Source organism: Rhinoderma darwinii, chromosome 3 (assembly GCF_050947455.1).
Source record: "Rhinoderma darwinii isolate aRhiDar2 chromosome 3, aRhiDar2.hap1, whole genome shotgun sequence".
Lineage (NCBI taxonomy): Eukaryota > Metazoa > Chordata > Amphibia > Anura > Rhinodermatidae > Rhinoderma > Rhinoderma darwinii.
The window spans coordinates 90516663-90540739 of NC_134689.1; the positions used below are offsets into that span (position 1 = coordinate 90516663).

The following is a 24077-nucleotide window of genomic DNA, read 5'->3' on the forward strand; positions in this document are numbered from 1 at the left end:
ATAAATCCATACACCTGCTACAAAAACCAACCCAAATTTAGATGAAAACCAGATTTAGGGTCTCAGGAAATTCCTGCAACAAAATCTGCCATGTGTGAATTTGTCCTAATACAGAATCCAGTGAAGAGGTGTATAGTTCACATATACTTCATGCATTTTCAGTGCTTTCCTAGAACTGGCCATAGATGTCGATCATTTGGCTGACTGCCATTGCTTATCTATCGTCCCCAATCCTAGGCATTAGACTCAGACTGTTTCTGGATACTGTTGAAATCAGTGAATGTCCAGCTAAAATAAGGTCAGTTCAATAATTCATGGTGAAGATGTACTATCAGCAAAGACTGTATGTGTGAATAACAAATAAAAACACACAATGCAAAATAAAAGTGAAATTTAATAAAAAGCAACAAAAAGTATAAAGTAAACAGAGGTGAATCTTCAAAAATAAAATACAAAGTCACAATGGCGGAAAAATAAAACAATTCTAACACGTGATGTTGTTTGGCCATTGTAAAGAGAGTCATATGACATAATATACACCTTAATGAAGACACAAGTTAGGAAGAATGAGTTGTCAATATGTCCAGCACCATCAAATTTGTGAATGGCATTATAAACTGCATAGGAAGTACCACCTTATGTTACAGGAAAATATTGCCCCCCCTCCCCCTTGTAAAGAGGAACCTACTGATACACACTTGAAAACCATATTAATATTACATAATTCTGCATGTAGAATCTTTTTTACTTTGTGAATCACATATGCAGAAGACACTTATCAAAAGCAAAACCCGGACTTACTGGGATCGAGGGTGCCGAGTTTGGTTTAGAGGAACCACGGTAAGTTGCATCCAGAATACGGACAGTTAATCACAGCACCAATATGCTCATCTGAATTTGGTCTTACTTTAGAAGAGGGAGCAATCTGATAATAGAGCAGCTCAGTGGCAAGAAAAACAAAATCCATCTGCAGACACTGGCTGTTTTGAGGAAGGGGCTTTACTCGGATGAGGGATTTGATTTCACTGCTTCATGATCAGATTATTGATCCAATTTAGAAATTCAGACTATTTGATCAGAAAAAACGTTGCTATAGTCTACAATTCAGATTTCATAGACTAAAGTATAAATATTTTTAAATTAGGAGATATAGGCAATACCAGATTCCAACCTTTGATAAACCCTCCGTTACACAAGAGAAGAACAATATATGAAAGCATCATGCACAGATCAGCTGAAGCATCTCACAGCTCTCCGATGAAACTAAACGTTGTATCCAAGCATTGACTAAGCCTTCTGTAAGAATCTTTTGGAGAAGTAATTTTGTTTTCTTGTAGTGGTGATTGACTATTGTAATACTTATCAGGACTCATATTGGCTTGTTTTTGGGATTGTGTTAAGGCCCTTTTACACCGGCCAATTATCGGGAACTATCGTTCATAGAACGCTCGTTGCAGATAATTGACCTCGATCAGCAGATAAACGAGCAAACGCTCAATCATCTGCTGATCTATCATTTAAAAAAACGGAAATATTATCGTTGTGTAAACAGGGAGAGTCGCAGCCGACATGATGATAATGTATGGGGACGAGGGATCGGAGCAACGATCGCTCGTCCCCATGCATTGCTCCTTGTGACAGGAGCAAACGAGCGCCGATATACGAACACTCTCGTTGATCTGCGCTCGTTGGACCTGCCAAAATTGGCCTGTGTAATAGGGGCTTTAGTCCCAGGAGCAGAACAACCCAACTGATTAGAGTTATATAATCTGTCCTATTGGCAAGTATTTGGTGAAGGACTTTTTCCCAAAGGACATTCACATAATTCTTAGTTAACAAAAGTGTAGCTGTTCTATCTAGAAAAGGCAACTCAAAATAAAATTAAAAAAAAACCCCTAAAGAGTTCTAAAAATATCATGACCATGTTCTAGATGAAAGCGAACCTTCATAGTCAACTCTGCATCTTTTCAGAGCTTCAATTCAATCTTGTATTACATTTCCTAGAATCCAATCCAATGTACAAATACAGTCTTAAGCCGGGTTCCCATTGGTCGGATATGATGCGTATCCGACCTAGAACCTTTAGCACATTCCATCTGAAAAACCGCACAATGTGGTTCAGGTTTTTGTCTGGAATTTCCGTTGCGTAAAGCAGTGTTTGAAAAAAGGTTTATACCCCCCCCACCCCTAGTCATGACGACGCGCCCCTCCGTTGTCGTGCAGTCTTGGCCTCCTGGGATGAAGCTGCAACCAATGTGAACGCTGCAGCAGTCACATGGGATGAAACGTCCTCCCAGGAGGCCAGCCTGGAAGAGGAACAGAAAAAAGCTTGGCTATAACAACGCCCAGATGGCAAGTATACGGTTTTTTTAATTCAATTTAAAGAAAAAAAAAAAAAAAAGTCGCAACACAACTATTTGTTGCAGGTTTTACATCCCTAATGGGGAAACCAGCTACAGAATAGCAACGAAAACGCAGTATAAATTGACATGCTGCGGATTTAAAATCCATACCGCAGGTACGTTTACGCTGCATTTTTTCCCGCAGCGTGGGCATGAGATCTTCTAAATCTCCTTCACTTTGCTGCTACTGTAAATGCTGTGGCATAATTACGCTACGTGGGAAAACTGACCATACTGGAAAAGTGGCTGATCTGGCATATCGGGTATTCATCCCAAATCAATGTAGGGACCTGTGTAGCCAAAGCCACAGAAAAATTGCAAACCAAAAAACTCAAAAGTAGAGCTGCAGACGAGGTTGTCTTCTTGTCCATTGTGGGACACTGGACTATGGCATTAGAGGTACATTTTAATATATATCTTACTGTAGGGTTCAGTTTTCACAACCACAACTGGGAACGCATCCGTTTAGATGAACTGAGGGTAAATATTCCTGGAGGAAAGGTTATAGAATGTCTCCCTTTATTCTCTCCTCTCAGAATCATTCCGAATATTTATTCCATTCAACATAGTGGAATACTTTTTAAGGCGGAATACAATTCAGGATCCTTCATTCTGCAACCCACAATAGCAACAACCATTTCACATGTCATGTTTCTGTTCCTCACAATGGGGAGGGTATATTTAAAGGTTTACGCCAGTTTTCTGGTGTACATCATAGTTTCTCTATTAATGGCTACTTTTTGCCTCTCACCGCTTTTTGATCGGAACGAGAAAATGGGCTGTGTTTAGGAGCCAGGGCATCCGAGGGAATGACATGACATATTTACCATAATTTACACCAGGAACTAGTGGTAATTACGGTGAAAATTTACATATGTACATAGCAGGCGTAGATGTGCATTTATGTTGCACTGACAGTCAAAGATGTGCCAAATTTATCAAGAGGAGTGCACCGCTTAATAAATTTGGTGCATCTCCAGCCAATGTAAATTAGTTTAGGACTGATGTTTGAAACGCCAGTCTTGATCTATTCTACGCAAAGTATTTTTATTACATTGTATCTACCAGCTGCAATTTCTCTGAGTCTACAGAAAAGGCAGTACGGGGGCCACAATTCTAATTCCTAATGTTACTATATGAAGTCCTAGATTTACATGCATTCCCCATTGCCTATAAACTCATGCATATTGCGCAGAAATACTAACCAGAATATCCTTATATTGCTTAATATTATGCCCCACCGCCCAATCCAAAGGGTTTGTAGAATAAAAAAACACCACCACAGGAGTAGTTGGGCATTACACAGTGTCCATTCATATCAATAGGTTGTCTGTGTAATGCAGGTGAGCTCCTCCAGAGCCAGAGTTGCTCTTTGTAACCGATCTGGACTCTGGATGAAGATCCTAAACGTTAGATCCCCCTCTATCAACTCCCTAATAGGATATATGAAAAAAGTTTTCTAAATTGGACAACCCCTTTAAGAACCGCCCCTTTAGCTTGGCTCTGCCCTTTCCAATAGTCCTGCTGACAATAGAAAGGACCAAGAACTGAAGAAACCCTTTTCCCCCCCTATAAGGAGTTCCAGAAGATTTCTATTTTTCAGAGATTGTAAAAAGACTCTCCTAAACTTCCTTTCATTCATTTTTGGCTTTCGTGTCCCTTTAAGTTGCCGTGCGTATTTCTTTTGTTGCCTGCAGGGTCACTTTTCAGTGGGATCTGACTCCCAATTTCTACGGGCACTGGAAGATTTTGGCAGTTTTTTTTTTTTAATACACCTTAGGGAGAAAAAAAAGGAGTTAGTCAAGTTGGAGGTCTCTATTGATTTTTCCTGGGATTAAAGGTGCCGGGTGGGGGCTCAAATAAATAACTTCAAGCCGGTCGGTCCATCTTTTACCTGCTGGCATTGCCCTAAAAATGCCCTTAAGAGGGTAACTAAGGGAAGACAAATTCAGTTGCCTTCCTTGTATACATTTACAAAACGTAAAATAGCAAAAAATAATAGCAGTAAAAAAAAAAAAAAAAAAAATTGTCATTTAGAGAACTTTATTTTTTAGAAAACATAATTTACCCCGACTCTGGTGTCCGCTGCGTGGAAAAAGTATGAAAAACATTTATCTGAATTTTTTTTAAACCCCCCCCCCCTCAATTATAGCAAATGTCACATGACAAGTACTGTTTAGCAACTTGTTCCATAGAAACATGTATATTATAAACCATTATATGTCAGCCAAAATATATATAAATCTAAAGTTATACAGGATTATTTTATTCACTAAGAGCTTAAATATTTGATACAATTGATGTATAGAAGAATAGGTAAAAAATATCTTGACAGTTCTGTACACATTGTCATTAAAAAAAACCTGCACATGATGTATTATTCAGATCGTCCAGTCTACTTTATTTAAAGGGGTTTTCCACAAAGAGAAAAAAAAAGAAAACAGGATTGAGGTGGCGTTTCTTAAGATAGGCCATTATTTAATGTGTAATAGTTGGGGATCTGACCGCTGCCGATCTGCAGAATCACTGCAATGACGTTGAGCTGCAGTACCTGGCACATCCACTGGTAAGGATGAGCGGCTGAGCCTAGATAAACAATGAGAGGGCCCTGGCACCACTGATCACTGGGAGTCAGACCCCCATTGATCACATATCAAGGACCTATCCTAAAAATAGACCATCAATGTTTCGTGTTTTTTTTTTTAACCAGAAAACCACTTTAAAATAACATATTAGACTAAAACATTTTGGTCATAATAGCTGAATTAACTCCATCTTATCAATATGGAAAATCAGTTAAATAGGATCAAGTTTTGAGATTTTTTTTTTTTAAAAAAGCATAAAAAATGAAACATAAGAAAGGGGGAACACCACCTAAAAGCATCTTCTGGCATGAAAGTCACATCACAAGATGGCACAAGGTTTAATATATGCTCTGACTGCGCCAATACCTAAATTAAAGGGGCCAACGTGCTTTTTAATGCACTTTAGAGCAAGTTAGATATTTCTATCTGTAACACAATTTGCACCACAGATCTCAACCAGAGCATTCTAATCACGTTCTAAAACGCTTTTAAGGGTCGTATAAAAATAAATTAAAAAAAGTCTTATTTTTACTTTCAAAAACAGCACCCCTTCTCTTCCAGTGGCTGTGTCTGGTATTGCAGCTCAACTCCTTTCAGTGAATAGGGATGTGCTGCAATACCAGACAATCCCTTTAAGAATTCCCCTTAAAATTGATACAGATAATATATATCTCAATGGCCATTACATTTTAGTAAACGGTGTTAACAACCATGGAAAACAGTTTTGTCGATTTTAACTTCCAAAATAATGTAACCAAATCATATCCGGATTTTCATGTAATTGAACACATTTGCAGTTTTATGGTCGACAACAGTTCCCTAACATGTTACAATTGTCTGATGGATTCCAGTCTATGAATGTCGACCTCCACACATTTTGAGTTGTAATGTCCTTTTAAAACCAGTTAATACAAAGACTTTCTATAGTACAGGTGATCTAAAAACCGGAACTTTGTCAGAATTCTATACGTAAACTCAAACGTTCCTCTTATACCCAATTTCCAAATAGCAAATCTCTACCCACAGCGAATCCTCTATTTCCTATCCAATATCATGGTTGTCTCTGGTGTGTCATATTATGAACATATTACATGTATCGGTACGAGTTTTAATACACATTTGGTGTTGCATAGATCGTTAGAAAGCTTGAAGCTTCTAAAATGAACAGGACTCACATTATTCCTGCACATATTAAAATAACTGGGTACGTTGTAAACTCTGCAGTATCCAGGTGGTCTGTGTGCTTTGGTCCACTCATACAATGTTAGGATGGATGGTGAGAATTCATGCAATGTAATGACATGAACCTGAATGTCCAATCTTGACATGTAAGTCTGTGCATCTTAACTGAAAAAAAGAAAATAATAGCAAAATAAACTGAGGATACTTAAGAAAAACACAGTTAATGTAAAAACATAACAGAAAAGAATAAAAACAAAAAAGGAACTGGACAACTCAAATCAGATGTTAAAAAGACGTTCTCATGATAGCATGGCCTGATGCGCTTGTGTTGTATCGGAGGGTGCTCCACATCATTGGGGGTTTCCAGTTGTCAAATTGCTATACAGCGGTCCCTCAACTTACAATATTAATTGGCTCTGGGACGACCATTGTAAAGATGAAAATATTGTAATGTGAGACCGTAATTCTATGGCAAACTAGGAATTGGTTCCATAGCCCACAACATGTCAACCACAAAGGAGGAAAGACAAATAAAATTAAGCAGATAACTAATACAGATAAAGCAGGTTCTCACATATAAAAGTCAGAAATGGCTGCTGGAGGCTGTAAATCACTTTCTACAATGAGGACAGGAGCTTCTTCAGGAGCCTGTACAGTTCACAGTGTACCAGAGAGATCACATGGAGCCGTCACCTGTACCCAAGGGAGCAACTCATGCTAGAACAGGTAAAGAGCAGTACATAGCATGTAGTACCGTATTGTACTGTCAAGAGGCACTACTAGAGTCAGTGAATGCATTTCAGTAATACAGATGTTTTACCAGTAAAATGCTCGTGCTAATTGGCTGATCCGCTGATCTGGACGGTCTGTGGCATTGTATGTTAAATGCGGTTTCAAGTTACAAAGCCCAGGAAAGACCATTGTACGTTGAAAATATTGTAACCTGAGGCAACGTCGGACTGGCACACAGGAGGATCCTCCAGTGGGCCGAGGCGCCGAGCTGCATCACTCTCAAGCTGCGGGGCAGAGAGCCATTGGCTCCCGGCCCTGCCACCTACTCTTATAGTCCACAGGCTGTTTAAGGCCTGTGGCATACTATAGGTCGGGAGGACGTCGGTGTCCCGGCATTGGTGACGCGATGATGTCACGGCGCCAGGGAGACCTAGGTAATATGGGCCCAACTACTGTATGGGGGGGCACAAGGGGCATAACTACTGTATGGAGAGCACAAGGGGGCCCAGCTACTGCATGCAGGGCAGAAGGGGGGCCTAACTGCTATATGGGGGGCATCAAAGGGGGACCTAACATGGGGACACAAAGGGGTCTTAAGTACTTTATGTGGGCCACAAAGAGAACCTAACCAATATATAGGGCCACCAAAGCTGACCTAACTAACATGGGGACACAAAGGGGTCCAAACTACTATATAGGAGACAAAGGGGGACCTCTTTACTATATGAGGAAACAAAGTAGGACCTTACTACTCGAGAAGCATTCCTGTGTAGGAGGGGAGCTTTTGCTGTGTTGGGCCTAAAAGGGGGCACAATTACTGTGCGGGGGGGGGGGCACTATTACTGTGTGGAGCACAAAAGGGCGCACTATTATTATGCAGGGGGGGGGTACTATTACAGTGTGGGGCACTAAGGGGGGCATTATTTTCATCTGGGGCACTATAAATGGTGAGTTTTTGCAGCGGGTGTGGAATTGGTGGAGAGACTCTAGAAATTTATTATAAAAAGTAGAAACCATCTTTTCCCACTGTGAATCATTGATATGTATAAAACGAGACTGCAGTATTCCCGTTTTACCATTAAGCCCTTTTCTGAAATAGTCAGCATCTGTGGTCAGATAATTTTACTCGGTGGGGTGGGGGGGTTCAATCTTCTCTATACCCAAATGGCAGTTTACAGTAAGGTAACATGAAGCCGTAAGACTCTGGCAGTCATTATGGGGAGGGACAAGAGATGGCTATTATTCAGCAATTTGCAAGGTGTTATATATATATATATATATATATATAAAAAGATATACGGATTATAAACTGCCACAAGGAGCATGTTCATGTCCTAAAAATCAACACCAAAAGCAAACATGGGGAAGTGACCATCTTTTCTCTTGAAGACTGCTGGGCAAAAGCTTATAAAGCAGACATGTGACCGTATCAGAGTGGATAGCAAAAGCCTATTATACCAGTATATTCTGCTCCACTATGCAACAGATGACAATATTGGGATAAATAGGAGAGGGTAAAGGCTATACACACTATATATGAGTGAGAAAAATCCAGGAGTGTTACATACATCTAGTTTGACTTATACAATCGACTTCTCTTCGTATCCTTCCCATTACACAGGTCAGACTAGGAAGTGATCACAGGTTTATGAAACATCACATGAATATTCATTGTTACATAGTGTCTAATAAAAGTCTGATATTGGGGGCACAGACACAGCAGGAGCTGCTGCTCCACACTGCGATCATCGCTGGGGACCCCCACCCATCACCCCTGCAGTGAGGAGGAGTTTGACTGGAGCAGCGGACACACATTTCTCATGACAAACCCTTTTCAATATGAACCCGGGTTCTCTCACCCCAGCGATCAGCTGTGATTGCCGGGGGCAGCAGGGCCAGGCGCACATTTTCCCTGCAGTTGTACAGCCCTACATATTTTATATACGCCTATTTAACCATAAGGACACAGCCAATTTTTGTTTTTTCCTCCCCACATTCCAAAAGCCATAATTTTTTTTATTTTTCGGTCAACGTAGACATAAGTGCTTGTTTTTTTTTTTTGTGAGACGAGTTGTATTTTTTAATGGTATTATTTATTGTACCATATAAATGTAATGATCTAAATAAGGAGAAAGAGGAAAACGCACGGCGCAACATGGTGCAGGTAAAGCAGGAAACGCTGGACATCTAGGATGAGACAAAATTATGCTCACCTTGTGCTTGTTCAGACACAACTCTGATGTGGGTATGGTAAAGTAAATGCAGGAGGTGTGCTGCTGCCAAGGTCCGAGCCGGTAAACAAGGGATGTCACCGCACATGTAGAACAATATTTAGCAAAAATTTGAACCATACACGGCACTGCTACACGTATAACCAGGGAAATGAGGTCATGAAAGGAATATTTAATAATAATAAAGCTACGCAATTTAATGCGTAATTTTAACGTCTTCCTCGGGCCATGCAAAAAACAAACAGTGATGTTCCAGGCCATCTTGTGCGTTAATGACAATGGATTATTTTTGTTTTTTCACGGTTGCATTCTAAGAGTTGTAACTTTTTTTATTTTACCATCGACAGCCGTATAAGGGCTTGTATTTTTCAATTGCATCATTTTTGGGTGCATATAATATATTGATTAACTTTTATTAACTTTATTTTAGGAAAGAATTTAAAATACAGCTATTCCAGCATAGTTTTTCACGTTATAAATTTACACCGCTCACTATGCGGCATGAATAACATGTTACCTGTATTCTATGGGTCGCCACGATTATGGGGATACCAAATATGTAAATATGTTTTATGTTTTCCTACGTTTGCAAAATAAAAAAACTTTTTTTTTTAAATTACTTGTTTTTGCATCATCGCACTTTGGGGTACACAGGACTTATTGATTAACTTTTATTTATTTATTTATTTTTTATTGTGGGAATGGGAGAACAAAAATGTTGCCATTGTTTTTTTTGGACGCCGTTCACACGGCGGTTTAATTAATGCGTTAATTTTATTGCTTGAGTCGTTACGATCGCGGTGATACCATATATGTGTATATGTTTCTTTGCGGGGGCGCCGATGGGGTGACAGAGAGGGCTCCCTCCCTCTGTCAAACACATTAGATGCCGCTGTCGCTTTTGACAGTGGCATCTAATGGGTTAAACTGCCGGTATCGGAGCGCGCTTCGATTCCGGCAGTTGGGACAGGAGCCAGGCTGTGTATAACAGCCGTGCTCCTGCCACTGATCGCGTACTGGCAGTACCCACCCGATCAGAGCAACGGATATATCCGTCGCTTTGCGGGAACTAACACCTGCTTGCGACGGATACATCCGTCGCTCATCGTTAAGGGGTTAAATACAGTGAGAATATTTGAAAAAGAACCGCCAAAGCAGAGATCAGAGAGCGGCAATGACGTCATTGCAAGATAAAAACAATGCAAATAGCTGTGCAACCATCACATTGGTAAAGGGTAACAATGATAGTACTCGTAGCCTTATGATCATGAAATATTCCTGTCATTACCTCATTTCCCTTTGGTTATATTGCAGCAGCAGCGCCGTGTATTGTTCAAATCTCTGCTGAATATTGTTACCGTATATAATGTACTGAGACACTTTACAAAATTATTTTTCAAGAGGATGCAAATCAGTCCTAGTTTTTTGGGATTCGTTTTTACGACGTTCACTGTATTCTGCGGGTCAGTACAATTACAGTGAATCCAAATTTGTAGGTTTTTTTTTTATGCTCTTTTATACTACTTTTACAAAATAAAAATGTGTTAAAAAAAACCCCCATTGTTTTGTGTCACCATATTCTGAGACCCCGAGCTTGTTTATGTTTCCGTCACTGGAGCGGTGTCAAGGCTTGTTTTTTGCGGGGGGGGCTAGCTGAAGTTTTTGGGGTACATGAGACTTTCTGATCACTTTGCATTACAATTTTTTGGGGAAGAAAGGTGAACAAAATACAGCAATTTTGGCATTGTGAAATTTGTTTTTCTTCCTTCGGCCTTTACCCTGCGGGTTAAATAACGTGATATTTTCATAGTTCAGATTTTTACGGATGTGGTGATGGCAATTATGTTTATTTCTTTTATTGTTTACATTTTGTATGCAACTTATTTTTTCTTTAAATATAAAATGTTGTATTTTGACATTTTCTCTTTTTTAGTCCTTAGGGGACATTACCATGTGATCATGCAATACACTGAAATACCTATGTATTGCAGTGTATTGGCTTTTTCTGTTCCTCTGGCTGTCATGGCAGCCGCTCGGCACCCGCACTTTCGACGGCAATTGGGGGACTGAGGCAGCCCGCTTCCAACTGGTCAGATGCCGCTATTGAAGGGTTAAATGTATGGAATCAGAGTTATCTTCTGGTAACCTAGTACTTATGGCGCGGGCTCAGCTCTTGAGCAAAAGGCTTAGAAACGTTTCCGGTTTTATGCAAGAGCCATTGTTTGTTTTGGGTTCTTCACTCTGGCGAATTGAGAGGGGTCCCACGCTCTATGGCGTTTGTCGTTTTTTTTTTTCAATTAAGAATTTAATTCATGTGCAGCTTTCCTATTGGAACCACACAATATAAATAGCTAGTATAGCAGAAGGCTGAGTAATCGGCAACCCCTAAGAGTTGGGAAGTAAGTCCAACAGACCATGCTTAGTAACAGAAATAGTAGCAAACGAGGGAAGAAAAAATTGTATGAAATGTACTCAAAATCACAGAAAAGCGCCATTCTTACTGATACAAGGGCAGGTTATAACACCAGCTCTTATACTACTAGGAACTGGTGTTTTAACCTGCCCTTGAATCAGTGAGTATGGTCCTTTTCTGTGATTTTGAGGGGAGGAATAGAATGAGATGACGAGAACTTACTTTTTCCTGTCCTTGTCCTTCTTTAGAGGCTGTTGAGATGTTGCTTGGAATGACTGCGATTGCAAAGACTCCACTGCTATTTTCCGTCTGTTGAATGTATTCATCTCGTCTTCTAACTCCTTCCTCCTGTCTTCCAGCTTCTTGTTCTCATCGTGGTGAATCTTCTTTAGATGTGCAAACTTCTCTTGCAGCTGTAACGGTTTCATTTATTTTAGTTAGATCACACAAAACATATATATTTTTCCTATTGATTTATCTATAGCCTGGATGTGAAACAAAAGTGTGAAGCCCCATATAGTAACCAATGTGATTCTGCTTTTGGGCATACCATTTTACAGGTCAAACCCGGTAAGAAACTGCATAAATCCCAGAGCTAAAACCTGCAATGAAAAGCTGCATGTAGTTGCGGTTTTTAAGCGCGGATAGGCTGTATCAGTGCTATGTATGAGCCCTCATCCATACATCATTTTAATGATCCCTTCCTTACCTCCATGGAGTCTGAGGTAAACCATTTTTTATTTTATTTCCCGTTACTTAAGGCCCTTTAACACGGGCCAATTATTGGGAAAACGAGCGTTCATATGAATGTTTGTTCCCGATCATTGCCCTGTGTAAACAGGGCAACCATCAGCCGATGAACGTTTGTGCAGCAAAAAATATTATCGTGGACGGCAGCACCTCTCCCTGCTGCCGACATGATAGAAATGTATGAGGACGAGTGTTCGTAGTAACGAGTGCTCGCCCCATACCAGCTCCGTGTGACAGGAGCAAACGAGCGCAGATCAACTAGCTGTTTTGTTGAGTTTTCATCAGTCCCTTTCCCGTGAGACAAGAGGGCAAATTAAAGCGACCCTCCAGTCCCGCAACAGCATTTTTAATATGATTGTGTATATAGAGTATTAATATTTGATGCCCTCGCATTGAGCCCCTCTGCCGTCGATCCGCCATTTTAGGGTCCCCTCTGTGTTGTCCCAACATGGCTGCGGCGCTTCTCAGATGACTATTCTCGGATTTGCCAGAGCTGTGTGAGCAGTTCTGGCCAATCTGAGAACAAAGTGAGTGTCTTAGGCTCAGTCTGTAAAAGGCTATTTTGGAGTAATACAGAGGGGACCCCATAGCAGCTAATCCACAGCAGGGGGATGCAACTGGAGGGCACCAGGTAATATTACTCCATAGAAACATTTATAATTTTGTCCTGGTACCAGAGGGTCTCTTTAACCTATTAGTATTTTATTTTTTTGGAGTGTGGGAGGAAATTAGATAACTTGGGGGAAACTCATACAATCACCAGCAGTACCTACAAACTCCATGCAGACGTTGCCACTCAGAAACAAGTAAAAGGTGACGATTATTAGCCAGTGTCTAAAAAGCTCCCCACAGTCAGAGACAAGTAGTTCTCTTTTTCGTGAGGTACCCATTTAGTCTCTTTGCTTCATTCAAACTTCCTTCCTTGCTAATCTTCTTTATCTGTCCACTAGTCTCTACATTATCAGTGTCTTGACAGATTATACATATACTGTACAACCGGTAGGACGTATAATAAGAAATCACCAACCTCACGCTCCTTCTCCTTCAGTTCAGACTCCGTTTCCTTGACTCTGTTCACAAACATCTGTCGCATTTCTTCCTCTTTCCGATGCAGGTCCTCTAAAAATTCTTTCCTTTTGGCCTCATAAGTCTCCTGAAGACTAACCACACCAGACAGAACAGAGATTCATGTGACTGTGGTTTGTAAACCTTCATTAACATCAGTTATACCGCTATAGTGAAACGCTGCTCTCCACAGGACATAGTCTAACATGGCAGACACTGAGCATTCACATGGCAGCAACCAGTGCCAGTATTTTGTTGTTTTACAGGGTCACATTGAAGTGTACAAAAACCTAACCATATCCCCTTGTATAAAGAAAAACTGTACACAAATAATAAGCTGCGCGTGAATGTGGGGATCACATGTTTGCCACTGAACGCTATAGAAAAAGTTGCCATGCCTTATGGCTTCCCCATACTGACCTGAATGGCTGACTGTCAGGGTCTGTGTCTTTAAATCCCATCTCTTCTAGCTTGCAGCGCCTGTATAGCTCATAGTGGCGGGTGTGTGTCTGCTCTCGCAGGTCCTCCATGTTGACTCGAATCAGCATTTCTCTCAGTTTTACAAAGTCACAGTGGCTCTCATTTTCAACTAAGTTTAAACAGGGAGAAATACTTTCAAATATTCTATCAAGAACCTTCGCCATGACGAAAAGCAAAGACGCTGTAAATCTCCAGGTGTTGTGATAGAAGTATGTCCAATATTATTATAAATGAAATAATATATTTGTTTATTAAATTCATACAGAATACAGGTATAATGAGATATTTTATATATATATATATATATATATATATATATATATATATATATATATATATATAATCCTCTAAAACACGAGACAGCACTCCTTGGTTAGTGAAAAATAGAGGTTTATTCACCACATGCGACGTTTCAGCCCTACTCAAGCACGAAAAAGGCCCCATGGAGTAGGGCTGAAACGTTGCATGTGGTGAATAAACCTCTAGTTTTCACTGACCAAGGAGTGCTGTCTCGTGTTTTAGAGGTTTGGATTAATTTCTAGGGGCACTGATCACGTGCCCCAACGAGAATATTGCACCCTGACTTCACGAAGGTGCAAGCAGGTAATCCTGATCCAGGGGATATAGATCAATATTGAAGAAAATACCACAGCACTCCGTGTTAGTGAAAAAAATGGTGGTTTATTAAGCCAGCACAAGCTGCAACGTTTCCGTCCTGCTATGGGACCTTTATCAAGCACTAACACGGAGTGCTGTGGGATTTTCTTCAATATATATATATATATATACACACACACACACACACACACACACACACACATATATATACATACACAGGTATATGTATATACAGTTGTTCAACCTATCTTCCCAATGTATGCAACCTTATGCATGAAAAGAGTGGGTTGTATCTGGAAAGTAAGGTGTACAGAAACTGGCCATGGACATCAGAGAAAGTAATTTCTTTGGGGGCTGTTTATATGAGGTTCTAACGTCTGTTATTTGTGATAAAACCAGACGCATGAACGTTGCATGGATTTGTTTAAATAATCTCTGTCACCACATTATAAGTGCCCTATCTCCTACATAAGGAGATCGGCGCTATAATGTAGGTGACAGCAGTGCTTTTTATTTAAAAAAACGATTATTTTTACCACTTTATTAGCGATTTTAGATTTATGCTAATGAGTTTCTTAATGCCGAAGTGGGCGTGTTTTTACTTTAGACCAAGTTGGCGTTGTACAGAGGAGTGTATGACGCTGACCAATCAGCATCATGCACTCCTCTCCATTCATTTAGGCAGCGCATAGGGATCCTTTTAGATCGCTATGTGCTGTCTAAGGGTATGTGCACACGATAACTACATTTACGTCTGAAATTACGGAGCTGTTTTCAGGAGAATGGGCAGATGTTTGCCAACGTATTGGAGCCGTGTTTTCAGGCGTAATTCGAGGCGTAAAACGCCTCCATTACGCCTGAAAATAGGTCGTGTGAACCCAGCCTTATACTAACACATTAACGATACTGAAGTGTTTAGACAGTGAATAGACATTCCACGGGATGTCTATTCACAATCTCTGCACTTCGTTACGGTTTCTGTGGTAGTTACAGCAGAGGAAGCGTAATCTCGCTGTAACCTGTCATCTACAGCGTAATCTCGCGAGATTACGCTTCCTCTGCTGTAACTACCACAGAGTAACGAAGTGCAGGGATTGTGAATAGACATCCCGTGGAATGTCTATTCACTGTCTAAACACTTCAGTATCGTTAATGTGTTAGTATAAGACAGCACATAAGGATCTAACAGGATCCCTATGCACTGCCTAAATGAATGGAGAGAAGTGCATGATGATGATTGGTCAGCGTCATACAAGCCTCTGTACAACGCCCACTTGGTCTAAAGTAAAAACACGCCCACTTGGGCATTAAGCAACTCATTAGCATAAAGCTAAAATCGCTAATAAATCGCTAATAGTTTTATCGCTAATCGCTAATAGTTTTTCTAAATAAAAAGCACTGCTGTCACCGACATTATAGAGCCGATCTCCTTATGTAGGAGAGAAGGCACTTATAATGTGGTGACAGCCTCTGTAAGAGGCTTCCACCATTGAATAAAAGGCACTATATAGAATCCATCTTTATAAAATACCTTCATGACCCTTTTAAAAAAAAAATATTTCAATTTGTTTTACAATGCAGAAACTACTCCTGCAATGTGAAAAACATCAAAAAGCTACTGATTACGAGTCTCTAAGGCTCTGTTCGAACTGGCGCCATGGTTCCTGTTTTTTAATGGAGTAACGACAGATATGACATATCCACCATGTCTTCCCCGGTTCATTACCTAATAATGGGTCTTGTTTTGTCTTTTACCAAATAGCAGCATGGTATGGTATTCTGATTGTCAAAGAATAGCATAAACCTGCCCAAAAAAAAAGCGCATGTGAACAGAACCTTATTTTTTTTTTTTTACTATGTATTCATTAACTGTGCATAATAGTGTACAACTCTGAATGGAACACTGCTCGGCTCATTAACACATGAATACCCAATAGAGATTTTATCATCACTGTACTTATCGGTTTCATAAACTAGAATGAGGGCCCCATGCACACGACCGTAGAAATCATCCGTAATTGCGGACCGCAATTACGGACCCGTTCACTTCTATTGTTCACAGACACCTTCCAATTTATTTACGGGAAAGTGTCCGGGCCGTAAAAGCGTACCGCAAAAGATAGGACATGTCTTATCTTTTTCTTTTTACGGGCCGTGCTCCCATACTTTGCATGGGGGCACGGGCCCAAAATGCGGGAGGCTGTCCGCGGTCGGCCATGCCCACAATCGCAAAAGGCAGCTAGTCTGCTTGTTGATGGTTTCCAGGTGACATTCCTTCTATATTGTACAGAGAAAAGAACACTGAAAAATAAGTGAAAACGGACAAAAAAGGCATTAAGACATAGTACAAAGAAACTAGATTATATATTTGATGACGATAAAGCCAATGTAGAGCTTGACTTTAGACTATTTCCTTTAATAGTCGAGTCTTTGTCCTCCTTTTCATTAACTTCAAAGATAAGCGATAGTAAGACACCGAAATAATTTTTTATTTAATGGCAGCAACTTTAGGATGAGACTTTTCTAACAATGTTCTAAATTCCTTATACACTATGGTGTGTGTCTGTGGGGAAAAAAAAAACAAAAAAACGACTTCACCACCTTTGTACGCCAGAAAAATTGCTTCGAAAAGTAGCAAACTGCTTAAAAGTCTCGAACTGTGACTTTTGGACCGCTTACGCTGCTCTCAGCACTTTGCTCCTCAAACATGGGTGGAGCTTAGCTGGAAGGGGTCTGGCTACCATACGGAGCTGGCTGGCGTAGATTTCACTCAGTGGCACACAGACAGCCGAAGATGCAACACATTTCTTAAAAAGTGATCGTCTCTTTAGAAATGTGGCACTTCTTACTCCGGATTGTATCCTATTAAAAGTGTCATTAGATTTGGCACTAAATGAGAACATTAATAAGAGTCTGGTTACATACCTTGTACAACTCCCCAAGGGTATTGTCTGGCTCTCACCAGTTTGTTCCCAACTTTTACCTCCTCTGTACTGCCCACTACTGCAAACGGGAGATGAGCCTAAGAACACAAAGCAGCATTAGGCCTCCGTGAGCGGGTGAGTAAACTAGTAGTACAAGCGTAAAGAATTCTTCCTTTTCAAAAACTACTGTTATTCTACATAGAAATAAAACATCATCTTTGCAGGATATGATTCATACATGGTAACAAAAACTCAGAAGGATAGGAACACAATAGATTGTGTTCTTCACAGCATCTAATCGTGGTCAACTCAGATAACGCTTTAGGATATATTCACACGACCGGGAGTCAAATAGGCCGTAAAAAAATTGACGTTTTTCATGGGCAATATGCACCTGTGCGGGACCCCAATTTGCACCTGTGCGGGACCCGTTTTCATGGATCACTCAGACTTGAGTCTATTGAGGGATCCGGGAAAACAGGTAAAAATAGGACACGTCCTATTTTTCCCAGGCCGTTCATACGGTCCGTTAAAAAAAATGGCTGCATGAATAACCCCATAGAAATACATTCATTTTAATGCAGCCATTTGATGGCTGTTACATTTTTTTGGCCACACGGCCAATTTTCCCTGTCATGTGAATAAGGCCTTATATACTACCGCACAGAAACCTTCCACCACATGCATGCACACATTTCCAGAAAATGACAACTGAGCTTACATAGTGACAAAGTGGTGAATGTCCGAGAGCTGCACCAAGCAAATCTCAAAATCTTCACAATACAAGATGATCATCCGATACTAAGAAGTATTACATTATCTGTCTGCAATGCTCGAGTCCGCTTTGGTCTCATTACAATAGACCTCTCACCTTTATACCTGGTCTGCTTTCCTCACTGTAGCACATAATATTATCCTATAATAATATAGCACCAACATATCATGTAGTGTACATGACAGAACAACTGTATGGCGGGGCACTTTAAAACTAGAACTGTTCTTGAAATAATGAGTATTACTCTAGATACAAGGATATAAGGCCAGTAGTAAATACATGATGTAGACTGCCTAACTCAGGCGTTACTGACCACTTTAAATCTAGTGGACGTATAGAAATGTATATGGATTTATATGGTATATGTGGACGGTCCTCCATGTGTTGCAAAAGAGAGTATCTACAAAAATATATCCATGAAGCGTCCCCATCCTTTCAGAGGAAAACCTATTTGCATTAATACTACCACTAGAGGGCACTAGAGAGCTGCAGGAGAAATCTATTGGCCACAATATACAGCAAACGTAATGTACACCACAAAACTATAAATACTAGGTCACCTCACAGGTATAATAAACACAGAACCGTTCAGGATTACAGAAGGATAATAAAATATATATATATATATATATATATATATATATATATTGAAAACATGTTGCCTTACAATGCATTATGAAGAGCGCACAATGACTCTCGTATACCTTCTGGCTATCATGATATTACTTACATTCATCACAGAGTTGATCTCTGCCACGGCGTCGTCATCGGTTGGAAACTGGTAGATCTGGACCCCATTGCTCACCAGCTCACTCATGATCTTGATTTTAAACTTGTGCAGCTCACTCTTGGAAATTGTGTCGGCTTTAGCAATTATTGGAATGATATTAACCTGAAGAAGAGGAAGACGATGGGAATGGTGAGCAGGATTTCTTGATAAGATTTGGAAGCAATTTCACTAATTTTATGTATTTGCCTCCTTTTATTGCATACTTGAGCTGGGTTCACACTGTGCATTTTTGTTTTGGTTTTGGTAGATATACTCCCATGTCTCTCAATTTAGAATTCGTCAACCAAAAGCAAAAATGCATGCTTAAAAACGCAGTAAAAATGCACAGTGTGAACCCAGCCTTATTACACTGAATGTTTTTTGATCTTTCTGCAAATTGTTATAGTCGATGCGGAGAGTCTGAGTAAACAAATCACAGTTTGGTGATTTTTTTCTGTGGCGAATTAAAAAGCGTTTTACCACAAACAACATTTATCACCTACACATAGGATAGGCGATGTATTCTAAATTTGTGGGATCAGACCTCTGATGCACCATTTCTGTCCCTCCCAAAGAATTGTATGGTACTGGGCGCATTCAACCAGCAAAGGTCTGATCAGTCTTGCACCCACCGATCTAACATTTATGGGTAAACCCCTTTGAATGAACCAGGTTATCCAACACCAAAATTAACCAAGTAAGTTAGTAAACGCCTCCTCAAACGTAATAAACCGTTGGAACATGAACGATTCGTTTTAGGTACTGCCGCAGCACAAACTCAGCCGATTCCCCCCCAACCATCCCTTTAAATTTTGCCCTTAAACCTGAAAAAAGAATGGCTAAATGTTTAAAATATCCGCTTCAAGTCAAATAGATGGTTCTTCCTAACAGCCATGGGTTAGTCATGTGAAGAAAATGTGATGGTGATCAGACATGTGGTCCGACAATCTTCTACCACTGTAAAATCCCCAAGAGAGTTCAAGAAGAATGCACATTGTTATCAAGGAAGATCCGAACGGCCAATCTCGACAACACGAGAACATTTTTCACTGTAGGATTCTTCTTTTTATACTCAATGTAGTAATAGCCGCTACTTATCTTCTAGGTTTTTGTTGTAAAATGATGGTAATCTTTATTTATTATTAATGAATATGAATTTATGAGCGAACAGTTAATCCAGCAGGTCACTGCGGGTGTTAACAAGCTGTCTCCGCAGTATACAAGTACTCAGTTCCCATCTGCAGAAGTACACCGTAGGAGGGTGCATTCATGTGTAATAAATAATGAGTAGTCCAGAAGAACAAGACAACTGAGAATACACCCCATGCCCAGCTGCTATAGAAATGCTAGTGTTTCAACATAAACGCTTACTGTGATAATGTTTATCGTATGAATGCGTCCATTAACCACCTCCTCACACCATCTTGTGGCTCGAAAAATTAACTGTCCCCAAATCTCACACAATAAGGCTCACATTAACATACCAGAAATGTGTTAAAGACACATACAAGCTAAAGAACAACCGCAAAGAAAATGAACATGTATTCAGAACCCCATGTCCTACCATCCCGACTCTCCCCTCACTGTGGCTGCTTTGGCGCCGTATATTGGTGTCAGATACACGATAACAGTAGAATGATTAGAAACTACCAGCCACACCAGTCGATAGCTTGCAAAGCACTGGGGAGCTTGTGCTTGTACCCAGCAGCCAGTCTGAAAAGGCAGATCTACAGTTGGAAGGGAAAAAAGCAGCAACCTGAACCTTTGATTGGACAAGACGTGCATCTCACAGACAATGTAGCTAAGGCCCTGTTCACATCACGTTTGTGACGTATGTTTAGCGTGTACGCCAAGAAAGCTGGTTTACACACTAAACGTGTCCCTATGGCTCCATTAGCGGACAGGCCAAAAGAAGGAACTTCTCAAAGTATTCGTTAAACGAGATGTTAATGTGGCCTTAGTTATTCAATGTGCCCTTATGAAGCAGAGCCAAGAAGCAGCCAACACCGAATAGAGTAAATAGCAGGTAAGAATTACCCAAAGGTAGTGACTTACATATTTTAAAGGGATTCTGTCATCAAATTTATGCAGGAGTGGACTATATGAGGACAGCATGAAGTGGTAACAAACACCCCGACGTCTGAGGCGTGCCTGTTATCTTTTAGGCCTTGTTCACACAGTGCAGATTTGATACAGATTTTGCATGCATTTTTTTTTTAAACGAATACCAGGAATGGAACCTAAACAGAATATGTAAAGAAAGGCCTTAAAAGGAGACTGTCAGCACAATTTAGGCTAACAAACGTCTGGTACCGCTAGTTAGCGATAGGGTTAAGTCTGAACGCATATGCCAAACAACGAAAAAGGTTTAAAATACTTGTGATCTATGTTGTGAGGACTTCTGGCCAACATGCATGGAACACTTACCGAATCAAATGCTGTCACTTTTTAGGGTCCAGTCACTTTCGCAGATTTTGTTGCATACATTTCTGCGACTGAAAATCTCTTCCATTCATCTGAATGGAACTTGCAGTCTCAGAAAACTTCTGCAACAAAATCTGCCACGTGGGACTGCACCCGTACAGAGTTCTTACCGTCATTTCCACATGCAGAGCGAGATGAAAAGGAAGGTGTGGAGCAAAACGGCTGCCCACAACATTTACTGCCCTTTGTAGTCAATTATTTAGGAGCACTGACATTTACAGCAAACATTACAAATAAACAGTTATTAAGCGGATGCTGCCTTGTGACAACAAACAACTCTACCCCCACCTGATGATAAAGTGGCATGTGGCTCCTTACTAGGGATATAAAGAAAGGTACTATGATTTGTCATATTAATAGTTATGCCAATATCAGTGAAACGTTTCGTCATGTCTTTGACCTTCATCAGGCACTACAAAATTAATACGTCAAAATAAATTAGACTGGAATATTTCCGGACACATACCTTGTACCATCTAATTGTAAACTTCTCTTGTTCTTGATATGCTCCTCTATAAATCACAGTATGCATAAATACTTCTCTTTTATTCATTATTATTTGTATCCGTTATTTTGTATCGGTTTTTGTATACATTTGTAGATATTGTTCTGATATCATTCATGTAGTGACAATGTGATCTGTTTATACCACTTATAGTGATATTTTCCTAATATAAATTGAATATGTTTGTAGACACAACATTATGTTTCCGCATCGCATCATCCTGACGGCACGCACTTGTCAGGACTCGGGAGCGGCGCATTGGCAGTATTACACAGCTGCAGCCCCGCTCTCATACATTCATGTATTACAATACTGAGCTGTGCAGCCGCACAGCTTCGTATCGAAATACATGAAATAACGGTATCAAACTGTTTGGGGATGCACAGTATTGAAACAGTATTGAAGTTTCGATGCATCGTGCATCCCTACTCCTTACCATCTATTATCATAGCAAACAGTTAAACATAAGAATTTTGCATGCCTGAAGTCACCAGTTATTTACAGGACAGCCTATACAATGCAGTCCATCCAGTGTCTCAGGCGGTATTAAGGCGCAGCTCTAGCAGTCAGAACTATACACTGTAATATAACCAGTCTATCCTGCCACTGGTGTCCATCATGGCGATCTCTACCTCTAGAGAGAGTATTACAACCAGACTGTGCAGACATTTTTCATTTACAAGGAAAAAAAAGACTATCAGTGAATGATACGGTCAGCTTTTCATGGGAAGCCATATATTTATTTAGCACACTTTAGTTAAAGCAGACATCTGGCCAAAAATGAAAACTAGAATCTGACCGAGGACAACATCTGCATGGTATTTGTATCTCCCTGTGTTTGCGTGGATTTTCTCTGGGTACTGTGGTTGCCGCCAAAATGGAGATTGTGAGCCCCACTGGAGACAGCAACGACAATTTCTGTACAGCGCTACGGAATACGGTTGCGCTATACATAAATAATAGACTGTTCCGTCATCCTTATGTGTAGTAACGGTGCGTAATTTTACTTTTATACGTTTTCTGGAACAGGAAGTAGCTTTCTGGAACAGGAAGTAGCTGTCTGACAGTCAATTCCTGTAGCCATATTACCCAGAGCAGCAGTTAGCAACCTTCGGCACTCCAGCTGTTGTGAAACTACAACTCCCAGCATGCCATGACCCTCAAAGGCTTTATTATTCCAGCCTAAAGTTGTGAGGACATGCTGTGAATTTTAGATTCACAACAGCTGTGTTGCCAGCATTCCCTTGCTTGCAGTAAGTCACAGTGAGTAAACAAACACTTTCACTGTGACGAGACAGGCTTCATTAAATCCATGCCTGTAGAGTAGGGGTTCCCAACTTTCCGTAGCTCTCAAGCTACTTTTAAATATAACAAGTGAATATTAAAAAGTGGGAAATGTATATAAAAGATACGACTGAGGAATATGGCTTTACCGGAGTGTAAGCTACCAGTGATTTGGATTTGACCACGGTGTCTGATCCTTAACCCCAAATTATAGTCTATAAAAGTGTTTTTTTTTTTGGATTATAAAAACATATAAAGCTGGAAAAAGTAGTTTTATGAGGGAGGACGAAGCAAACTGGCAGCTTGGGACATAATTACATGAAATGAAAGTAAGTTTTCTAAAGATACTCTTTTACCCGTCACCTGTAGTCTATATGACAAAGCCACATTTGGGCATGCTTCCTCTTATTATTTTTGTGTTGCTAAGGAATAAACGAAACACAAAACTTCCCTTGTGATTTAGAAAAGGAGGAAACTGATGTATATGTATAAACATGTTGAGCGTTTCTCTTAGTACCTTACTGTCCAACTTCTTCATGGTCACCAGATCCAGGGATTTGAGGGAGTGTCCCGTTGGGGTGATGAAGTATAGGCAGACATGTATCCTGGAGTCATGGAAGTTGAAAAGGGAACGTCGAATTTTCAGTTCTTCTTGCAGATAATTCTCAAACTGAGTATCAATGTAGTCAACGACTGACCTGTAACTGCACAAAAATGCCATGTAAATGGTGGTTACTCTAAAATCATAGAAAACTGGTTACGTTACTGTACAAAAAAAATAGAACAAAGATGAACTGTTGTTATTTGGCACAACAAGTGTTAAAATAGCCACAAATCCCAATAGGTGATGTGGGTTAGATTGTTCTCCAATGCGGGAC

At 40.2% G+C, this 24077-nt stretch overlaps 1 protein-coding gene across 1 annotated transcript in view; it reads right to left on the reverse strand.

The window, feature by feature from the left end:
• Nucleotides 1-376: 376 nt before the first annotated feature.
• The window catches only part of SEPTIN8 (septin 8), a 59548-nt gene continuing 35847 nt past the window's right edge, over nucleotides 377-24077 (reverse strand). Inside the window, exons 4-10 of the mRNA XM_075856460.1 lie at nucleotides 23717-23903; nucleotides 18888-19049; nucleotides 17384-17480; nucleotides 13781-13949; nucleotides 13323-13455; nucleotides 11768-11958; nucleotides 377-6334 (exon numbers count right to left, since the gene is read on the reverse strand). Coding sequence (XP_075712575.1) covers nucleotides 6331-6334; nucleotides 11768-11958; nucleotides 13323-13455; nucleotides 13781-13949; nucleotides 17384-17480; nucleotides 18888-19049; nucleotides 23717-23903 — 943 coding nt within the window. The 3' untranslated portion in view covers nucleotides 377-6330. The remainder of the gene's footprint in view (nucleotides 6335-11767; nucleotides 11959-13322; nucleotides 13456-13780; nucleotides 13950-17383; nucleotides 17481-18887; nucleotides 19050-23716; nucleotides 23904-24077) is intronic.